The following is a 10,436-nucleotide window of genomic DNA, read 5'->3' on the forward strand; positions in this document are numbered from 1 at the left end:
CTCTCCCATTCTCTAACCATCTTTGACCATTTCTAATCACCTTCCTTCTCTGCGACCATCTTTGTTCATTTCTTCCTGCCCCCTGTCCACCCAGAACAGATTTGTCCAGGTCTTTGGCCACCCCCGCTGGCTTTTGACCATGTGTGGCCACCTCTCTCTCTGACTGTCTTTGGCAGTCTCTTCCAGTTGCAGCCCTTTGTGACCTTCTCTGATTGCCCTGACCCCCCCAGGTGCCCTTCCTCCGGTCCCAGCCTACCTAACACCTCTCCCCTTCCCTGCAGGCCGCCTCTGCCCGCAATGGCCGTCCTCCCGCTGCTCCTTTGCCTGCTGCCACTAGCCCCTGCCTCATCTCCACCCCAGTTAGCCACACCCAGCCCATGCCCCCGCCGCTGCCGCTGCCAGACACAGTCACTGCCTTTAAGCGTGTTGTGCCCAGGGGCTGGCCTCCTTTTCGTGCCACCCTCACTGGACCGCCGAGCAGCTGAGTTGCGCCTGGCAGACAACTTCATTGCAGCTGTGCGCCGCCGCGACCTGGCCAACATGACAGGCCTGCTGCACCTGAGCCTGTCACGCAACACTATCCGCCACGTGGCGGCCGGTGCCTTTGCTGATCTTCGCGCCCTGCGCGCCTTGCACCTTGATGGCAACCGGCTGACCTCTCTGGGAGAGGGTCAGCTTCGCGGCCTGGTCAACTTGCGCCACCTCATCCTGAGCAACAACCAGCTGGCAGCCCTGGCCGCCGGTGCCCTGGACGACTGTGCTGAGACACTTGAGGACCTCGACCTCTCCTACAACAACCTTGAGCAGCTGCCCTGGGAGGCTTTGGGCCGCCTAGGCAATGTCAACACATTGGGCCTTGATCATAACCTGCTGGCCTCCGTCCCTGCCGGCGCCTTCTCCCGCCTGCACAAGCTGGCACGGCTGGACATGACCTCCAACCGCCTGACCACCATCCCACCCGACCCACTCTTCTCGCGCCTGCCACTGCTCGCCCGGCCCCGTGGCTCACCTGCTTCCGCCCTGGTGCTGGCCTTTGGTGGGAACCCCCTGCACTGCAACTGTGAGCTGGTGTGGCTGCGGCGGCTGGCGCGGGAGGATGACCTTGAGGCCTGTGCCTCGCCACCTGCTCTGGGTGGCCGCTACTTCTGGGCTGTGGGCGAGGAGGAGTTCGTGTGCGAGCCACCCGTGGTGACTCACCGCTCGCCGCCCCTCGCAGTGCCTGCGGGTCGGCCAGCTGCCCTGCGCTGCCGGGCAGTGGGGGACCCTGAGCCCCGTGTGCGTTGGGTGTCACCCCAGGGCCGGCTGCTAGGGAATTCAAGCCGTGCCCGCGCCTTCCCTAATGGGACGCTGGAACTGCTGGTCACCGAGCCGGGCGACGGCGGCATCTTCACCTGCATTGCGGCCAACGCAGCCGGCGAGGCCACAGCTGCTGTGGAGCTGACTGTGGGTCCTCCCCCACCCCCCCAGCTGGCCAACAGCACCAGCTGTGACCCCCCGCGGGACGGGGATCCTGATGTCCTCACCCCACCCTCTGCTGCCTCTGCCTCAGCCTCAGCCAAGGCAGCTGACACAGGCACCCCCGCCAGCCACGGCGTGCAGGTGACTGAGCAGGGGGCCACAGCAGCCCTTGTCCAGTGGCCGGACCAGCGACCTATCCCAGGCATCCGCATGTATCAGATCCAGTACAACAGCTCAGCCGATGACAGCCTTGTCTACAGGTGCAGAGCCCAGGTGGTGTGGTGGCATGGGGCGAGGGTGGGTTGAAGGTCGATGTCCCGGACTGCAGCACAGCTGAGAAATGAGCTTCAAAGTTTACAAAGTCTCCTTTGTCCAGCAAGGGGGCCAATAATCAGGCAGAGAGGGCAAGAGAAATCTGGCAGCAGTGGTAAAAAGAAGTCAGGCAAAAAGGGCAAAATAAATTAGGCAGAAAATGTAAAAAGAAATCAGGCCACAGAGCTAAAAAAAAAAAAAAAAAAACGCTAAAAGGAATATGACTACGTAGATTAAAAAAAGTAAGGCAACGATAGTAAATGTAATAGGCATAAAAAGGAAGTGAAGTAGCGAGAGTATAAAGGAAATCCATGAGTAAGAGTAAAAGAAAGCAGGCAGAGAGAGTAAAAAGGCAGAAGGGGAATAAAAACAAGTGTAAGTAACAAAGGTAAGGAGGAACCACATTTTCAGGATGACAGGGCTAGAAAGAAGCCAGGCTGCAGGAAGAAAGGGTGTTCAAGCCAGAAGGTACAGGGATCACAGGCAAAAGGAAGTGAGAATGAGGAAGCTCTCTTACAAAGAAAATCAAGGTGAAGGTCAAAAGGAAAATTAGGGGTGGGGTTAAGTAGAGATTAGGCTTCCGGCTTGTGGTCCACAAGTTTGGAATTCTAATATAGTGATACCTAAATCTTTTATTTTCTAAATCAAATTACACCAAATTCAAATGCTCACCAGCTGGGTGAGCATGAATAGTCAGTTTGCAGCTCTTGGAGGCTTCCTTCACCCCTTCAGTGTTGCAAACTCAAAGCCTGGGACTTCCACACTCTAAGAGGTGGGTTGTGACAACTTCTGCTCCCAAACAGGAGGGCGTCTGGTGGATCTGCTGCAGCCACATATGGTCAGTAGTGGTGGCTGGTGACCCAGATGCCGCTGACATTTTTGATTGAGGTCTCACTTTGCATGGAGAGTTGTGGATGACATCCTGTCCTCACTGCCAGGTTGGACCAAGGGTGCAGTCCTTGAGGCTTGGCTGCAGAGGTCTGGACCTCAGAAGGGCTGTGGTGAGCATCTTGCAAACCTAGTCCCTGAATCCCCTTTCCCTCTTCAAGGCCCATAACTCAAGGGATCCTAATTTCTTCTTCAGTCCTGGAAACCCAATGAGCTCATTCCACTCCCTTTCTCAGACTACAGTGAATTCTACTGAATTGTAGATTCCATGGCGGGACCATACCTTAGTGTCACACAAATCTATGCACCTTCCCTGGCAGAGAATAGACAAATGCTGTCCTAGACATTCACTCTTCTACAGTCACAGGGCCCCCTCTACCTTTCTCATTAAAGCAGCCTAGGAATAAAACAAAGATTAAAATGTGAGTCAGATCTCCTACAGAGTGCCCTGCTACAAAAGGAAATAGAGTGGAATTGGGTGGTAAGGCTAAGTAGAAACCAGTGTGCAGTGATAGAGCTAGAAAGAAATCAGGCAACAGGGAGGAAGAGAAATCAACAGTAGTGTTTGAGGCAACTATCAGTTGATTGAAAAGGGACTGAGCAGATGATAGGACTCATTGGAAAGTAGACCGTAGACATAATACAGCAATAGGCAAGGGTGAAATTTATTGGCAGTTAGAAGGAAGTTGGGTATGGCAGAATCTGGCTGTTAGATTAGAGAGAATTCTAGCTGAGGAGAACCAGGCAGCCGGAAAAGGGAAGTTGGGCACAAGCTGGAGAGAAATCGGGATCCAGAGGGAAATTGGGTGAAGGTCTGGAGGAAGATTGGCAGGTAGCATGAGAGGGAGATTGAATGGAGGTGAGAAGGAAATGGGCATAGGGTTGAAGGGAAGTCAGACCAGGTTAGAATAGAACCGGGCAGTGAACTGGGGACAGAGCTAGAGACAACTTGGGTAGTGGACTAAAGGGGAATTGGGTGAGAGAAGAGGAATGCAGGCAGTGAGATAGAGGAGAAGTAGGTGGTGGGGCCAGAGTGAAATCAAGCAGCGACCAGAGCAAAATTGGGCAGTGGAGCAAGACGGAGATTGGACTCCAGGTGGAGAGAAATTGAATGGCAGCACAGGTGGGGAATTGGATATGAAACAGGTGGGTATGAAACAGGCTTTGGAGAAATCAAGTGGTAAGCTGCGGAGAAATTGGGCAGTGAGGCTAGAGTGAAACTGGGCAGCAAAACGGAGGGGAGGTGGGCAGCGGGCCTAGAGGAACTCGGGCAGCAGGCTAGAGCGTGAAGTCAGACTGGGAAACGGGCAGCTGGCTACATACAGGGAGACAGAATGGTGAGGAACAGACTGAGGAATATCAATCAGTCGGCTAACGGAAACTCAAGTGGTGGGTTCAAAGAGAACGGCGACCAAAGGCAATTGGGATAGTAGTTGGAGGGAACTAAGTGGGCTAGAGCAAAATGAGGCAGCACACTGGAGAGACTCCAGCCCTGTAGGACGTAGGCTGCGGGGAGAAAGCGTGTGTGGGTGCTGGGCAGCCAGAGGCCTGACCCCTACCTGCCTGTCCCTTTAGGATGATCCCGGCGGACAGCCACTCATTCCTGTTGACTGACCTGGGGTCAGGCCGTTCCTACGATCTGTGCGTGCTAGCGGTCTACGAGGACAGCGCCACAGGGCTGACGGCCACGCGGCCAGTGGGGTGTGCCCACTTCTCCACGGAGCCAGCGCTGCGGCCGTGCGGAGCCCCGCACGCACCCTTCCTGGGTGGCACTATGATCATTGCACTGGGCGGTGTCATCGTGGCGTCGGTACTTGTCTTCATCTTCGTGCTACTCATGCGCTACAAGGTGCACGGAGGCCAGCCCCCTGGCAAGGCCAAGGTGCCTGCACCTGTCAGCAGCGTTTGCTCCCAGACGAACGGCGCCCTCGGCCCCACGCCAGCCCTGCCAACCTCTGAGTCCTCCGCGCCCAGGGCTCACACCGTAGTCCAGCTGGACTGCGAGCCCTGGGGACCCAGCCACGAACCTGTGGGCCCCTAGCCACATGCCCACTTCCACGGCCCCTCCGGCCCAGCAGCACCAGGACCCTGGCACATCATGGGGCCTGGCCACAGACTCACCAAATTGCTCATGGTTTTTAAAACTCTGATGGGGAGGGTGTTGGGGTACCAGGGCACAACAAGAAAGTCCTATTTTTCCAAGCTTGGGCCTGGGCCCTTGCCCTTGTCTCCGTCTGTGGGGGTCGGAGGGCTCACGCAGGGGTCTGGAGCTGGGGAATGTCTCCTCAGGGGTGAAGCCCACCCCTACAGTTGTGTCTGAGAACCCTGGGAGGCCAAAGGTGGCCATCCATTCAGTCAACAGACTTTCCTTAAACATCTACTCTGGGTTTGCCCTTGCTAAGCAATGCTACGGTGACCCAGACAGCCTTGAGCCTTGCCCTCAGGGGGCTTATAGTTCACTGAGGGGAAAAACATGCCCAGAAATTGATAGCCCAGCATGAGCAGTTCTGTGATGAGGAAAGCCTAGAAGGTCGTGGAAGGCCACAGGAGGTGCCCGACAGCCTAAGGTGTAGTCTGGGGGTGGGGCTCCTGGGGGATGAGATGTGTGATCTGAGAATGACACCTGAAGGAGATAATTGGGCAAGGAGCAGAGGGAAGGCTGTTCCAGGCAGAGGGTATGGCACCAGGCACTGTGGGAGAAATGAGGCAGGAGGGTGGGCAGGGACCAGGACCTCCAGGCTGAGGAGCTCAGACTCTGGGCTGATGGATGGTATCAGGGAATCAGGGAACCATGGAGGACTGTATGCAGAGGAAGGACAGGGTCAGGTTTGAGTTTTAGGAAGATCCATGTAGCCACCATAAGGAGGGTGGACCAAAGTGGGAGACTGACGCTGGGAGTCCAGGAAGAAGCCAGAGCTGGACCAGGGCAGGGCTGATGGAAGGGGGGCCAGTTGGGGAGAGACACTCAGGAAGCCAAGTGGGTGGGCTGTGGCCTGAGGAGCCATGGGGTCTAGAGGCATCTAGGGTGAGAGACCCAGGGCTCTGCCCAGGGAAGGGGACTTGGGGCTGCCCTGATGCAGGGGCAGGGAGGAGGGGCAGCTTTGAGGGAGATGCTGAGGTCAGTGTGGAACCCAGTGAGGGGCTCAGAGGATGTCCAGAGGGTGGTGTCCAGGAGGCCACAGGACCCCCCTCCCCCCGTCTCAGGCTGGGACTGGGAACAGAAAGGAGGACTTCGTCAGCAGAGATGGGGAACTGAGGTAACGAGGTACTAGGGTGAGTGAGACAGCCTCTAGGAAGGGTTCCAGGGCCCAACCACTGAGTTTCCATATTCAGGGGACAGGCGAAGGAAAATCTAACGAAGACTAAACAGGAGCAGCAGGGGGAGAAAAAGCAGGCAAGTCAGGTGCAGGTGACGGTTGTGTTTAATGATTCAAACGTGACCCCAGTGAGAAGTGTTGAAGTTGAAAGAAAGTTGAAGCAGGTCCGGGCTCTGCTGAGATGACAGCAGAGGTAAAAAAAAGTGTGGATAGGACCTGCAGACCCTGGTATTCTGTGGGCCTGGAGCCTTGGAAACGGTACTTCATCAGGTTTGGGAAAATCTGAGTCCCGGGGACCTGGTCTGACTCACCAATCCACCAGCAGCATCATGAAGGTCCTTCCTCGTGTTGTTTGGAACCCATGTCTCCAGCCAGGGCTGGTCTTGACTCTAGAGCAATGCAATGCTCTAGAGCCCTCTCAGGTACCAGGGCTGGAGAGTTTGGAGGAGCAAACTCCGAGTCCAGGAAATGTAGGAGTGGGCTTGGCAGTAAAAAGAGTGGTGCATCCTGGTCTCGGGGCATCCCTAGTGGTGGATCCAGAGGTAGTGACGTGGAGGGAATTTGGGTCCCGTCAGCCTTCTCTGGAGTGGTGCTGGTGTGAGAGGCATGCTGAAGGGGACTCCAAGGCTGGACTGGCCATTCTGGTGACCTGGTGCATATGGCCTTATCCTCACGGAATGCAGATCCTAGATTCTGCTCCAACTTGCTTGGTGAGTGCAGGTCTTGGAAATGATACTTCATCAGCCTTGGAACAAATCCGAGTCCTGGGGACCTGGTCTGACTCATCAGCCCACCAGCAGCATCATGAAGGTCTCCCTCTTGTTTGGTACTCTCTGGTGGCTGAGAGCCCAGGTCAGGGACCGCGAGTGATAAATCTTGGGAAAGGGGACCTAGAGAGTGGGAGGATTGGGTCCTTAGTGCCAGCTACAAAATACCAGTTGCTACCATGAGGGGGAGGAGAGGGCACTGTTCATAAATCTCTTGATGAGAGTGCCTACTGTGTGCGATGGGCTTGGAACTCGGTGCTGAGAAAATGACACCATTTGGTGGGGACGCCAACGTTAAATAACCACACAAGCAAATGCGTTCGTGATGGCAAGGAGAGCTGTGCAGGAGAGGTACATGGGGTCATGAGATCCTATACCAGGGAGCCCTGGCCCAGGCAGAGAGCTTGAGGGCGGCTTCCTGGAGGAAGTAACTCCTTAGCTGAGACCTGAATATTGTGCCCAGGCTAACTACGCAGGGGCTGGGAAGGGCATTTCATGTGAGGGGCCCAGCCTGTGCAGAAGTTCTGGGGCTGAAGGATGTATGGTATCTAAAAGGGACTGAAGAAAGCCAGTGAAGGAGAAGGGAGAGATGTAGGGTCAAAGCTGGAAAGTGGCAAGGGGCAGATGATGCAGGGAGTCTGGATTTTATTCTCAGTGGCATGAGAAGGCATCAGAGAGTTTCAAGCAGTGAAGGGAGTAGGGCTCCCTGATCTCAAAGAAGCTCCAGAGGGTCTGTGTGCACGTGGCGAACGGACTGTGAGCACAAGGGAGAAGCGGGTCAACCAGTGAGGATGCTGCTGTGATGGTCTAGGCAGGGGGGTGGCCTGGGCCAGGTCAGTGCCTGAACTGGATGGATTCAAGAGAGAGGTGAAAGGACCATCCCCTACACAGAAGCAGCCCGTATGAAGCACAGTCCCACCGCCTGGTTCTGAGGCAGGAGTGCAGAGACTGGACCTTCCTCCTTGGAAGAGGAGTGTGGGGGCCGTCTGCTATCCAAAGCTCTAACTCTGTGGAACGGATTTCCCTGAAGCACGGGAATGAAGACTTTTTTCCACGGCCAAGTGCTAGGCAGTCAGTGGAGAAAACAGTACTTCCTGATCCCAGAGGCTGTGGCTGGTCAGGGGTAGTGTGGACTCTCAGGAAACTGGGGCTAGAAGGGGGACACAGCAGACTGGAAGCAGGGAGGGTGGGAGGAGGGACATGGGGCAGGGGGGACCCTCTAGCGTGCCACCCTACACTTCCCTCGCAGGATGTCTGGACCATCCCTCCACCACCACCTCCCCCCGCCCCTGCAGAAACAATGTGACCATGGTCAACTGATCACATGTATCCAGAATTTAAAGCTAAAGTTTAGCTGAACACTGTCCCACTGAGCCTGCAGATTTCCTGAGCTCTGGGAGTGCTACCTTTTTCATTGCCCACCTTCCATGTGGCTTTGGAGATTGCCCTGCACATCTTTGAGACCAGATTCCTTGGGCATACTGGAGTATTTGAGGAAAGGCATCTAATATAAAAGTGTGAGCCTTTCAGGAAGTGGCATTTCCTTCCAGCCTGAGATGGGGAATATACATGCTAGAGATGGGGCTGGGGGTGGGCAAGGCTGAGCTCAAACTCTGTCCCGAGGCCCCTGGGGAACCATGGAGGGCTCTATACAGGGGAGGATCAGGTTTGGTCTCAGGAAGAGCCCTGGGACCAGAAGGGAGGCTGAGGCTGGGAGCCCAGGGGAAGGACAGTGTCAGAAGCCAGGGTGACCAAGGCTGGACCGTGGTGGAGTTAGAGGAGGGGGGAGGGGGAGGGAAGGAACGCTCAGGAGGTTTAGTGGGAGTTGCCCTGAGACGGGACTTGGGAGGAAAGGCAGGGTTTGGAAGATGCTGAGGCTAGTGTGGATTATTTTCTTGAAGTGACTGTAGTCCTGCAATCACTACGAACTACTTTCCTGTCTTCATGTTATCAGATCCGACTCCTGTGTCCTGGTGTGGCTAAATCTGATACAGGCCCTGAGTGTTTGGGGTCACCTGTGAACCCTTGCAAGGCTTCAAGTAGTGCCAAGCTTTCGCAGCTCTTAACGTGGGCACAGATGGGGGAAAATCAGATAAAGAAGTCCTCTCAAAAAGGGTTATTTTTCTTCTTCTGTGTTGAACCTGGGCATGGCTTGCTTCTTTGATTCTTCCCTAGCTGCTGTGCCCTCTCTTACTTGTACCCAGATACAAGCACTGTGAAAAAGGATGTGACATGCTTGGTGTTGGCCTGACCTGTGTGAAGCGACTTGGGTACTGGACCACGGCAGTCCCACGCTCCACTGCCAAGAGCTCCATCTAGTGGAGAAAACAGGTATTCACCAAACGGTGGCTTCCCAGAGTGATTGGCGTTGTGATGAGGGAAGAACAGGCAAGAATGACTGAGGCATATTTTTCCAGAAGCTCAAAGGACTATGGGAATCCCACAGGAGACTCCTGACAATCTGAGGTAGGAGGTAGGGAGAGTCTAAGAAGATTTCCTGACAGAAGGCAATCACCCAGGGCCCCAGTGCTTAGAAGGATGCTGAGTTTGGTTTAATACCCTGCTTGTACCATCTTGAAATTCTTAATAAGTTTTGAACAAGGATCTCCACATATCATTTGGCAGTGGGGCCCACAAATTATGTAGGTCCTGCCTTGAAGGAGAGGACACTTGATGGGTAATAATAAGAGAACAAGGGGAAGAGAAGGTCTTCCAGAGAGAGGGAACCTCGTGTACAAAAGCCAAGAAATGCAGAGAGCAGATTGTACACTAGAAGAACTGGCTGAGGTTCTGTGTGGCTAATGCACAGTGTGGCGGGAAGGGGAATGGTGAGGAGTGGGCTCAAGAGGTGGGTGGAGGCCAGCTGCCAGGCTGAGAGCTCCAACTCCATCCCAGGGCGCTGGAGAGTCCTAATGATCCAGCAACAATCAGCTCCATCTGGCTGCTGTGGGGAGGGTAGATGGGAGCACAGCTGGGATCAGCGGGGGCTGCCTGTGTAGGGACTGTGACCCTGAAGAGAGGCTGGGGGGGGAGGGGCCAGTGTGAGCAGGCCACTTGTCAAGATAGCTCTTGAAAGACCTTGAATGCTGGGGTGACAGACACCGCAGTATACCGGGAGACCTCGAAGCCAAGGAGATGTCAAAGCCACAGGATAAACCCAGAGCTTCATTTCCACTTGAAGATTTTCACAGCTGGGGCCGGAGGTGTGAAAGGGTGGGTTAAAGAATGTCATCGGTAAGTAGTTGAAAATCTTTTTTATATGAGAACATGTACGGATAGATTGATGGAGATGAATCTAAAATTGGCAAGAATTTAGAGTATAAAAATGTGAGACTTTAAAGGACTTTATTCTGGGTACATGCTGATTCCAACTCTGTGGAGCCCGAGGTGCACGTCAGTCTCCCTAGACCTCTGGGTAAAACATCACTTCCTTGGGAACTACCTCTGTATTCACAACCCATAGAAGTTGTGGCCCCCCCATCTGCTTTTCTATTCTCCTCCTTCTGGGGAAGAGAATGCCTCCGTTTCTCTTCTCTGCTGACAGCCTCCACATCCCATACTCACTCCCAGCCTCTCACGTCCCAGAGCTGGGATGCCTCAGCTTCCTGGATACCTACCTCTGCCTGGTCATCTCACACACTAGCCTCAGCATCTTCCAAACCCTGCCTTTCCTCCCAGGTCCCGTCTCAGGGCA

General features: G+C 54.7%; 1 protein-coding gene across 1 annotated transcript; it reads left to right on the forward strand.

Moving 5' to 3' along the window:
• Nucleotides 1–297: 297 nt before the first annotated feature.
• On the forward strand, nt 298–4,699 carry LRFN3 (leucine rich repeat and fibronectin type III domain containing 3). Its single transcript, XM_007954863.2, has 2 exons — nt 298–1,718; nt 4,234–4,699. The coding sequence occupies exons 1-2, from the start codon at nt 298–300 to the stop codon at nt 4,697–4,699; spliced, it is 1,887 nt and encodes a 628-aa protein (XP_007953054.1).
• Nucleotides 4,700–10,436: the final 5,737 nt, after the last annotated feature.

Source organism: Orycteropus afer, unplaced genomic scaffold (assembly GCF_000298275.1).
Source record: "Orycteropus afer afer isolate SDZICR_OR568_19922 unplaced genomic scaffold, OryAfe1.0 scaffold00476, whole genome shotgun sequence".
NCBI lineage: Eukaryota > Metazoa > Chordata > Mammalia > Tubulidentata > Orycteropodidae > Orycteropus > Orycteropus afer.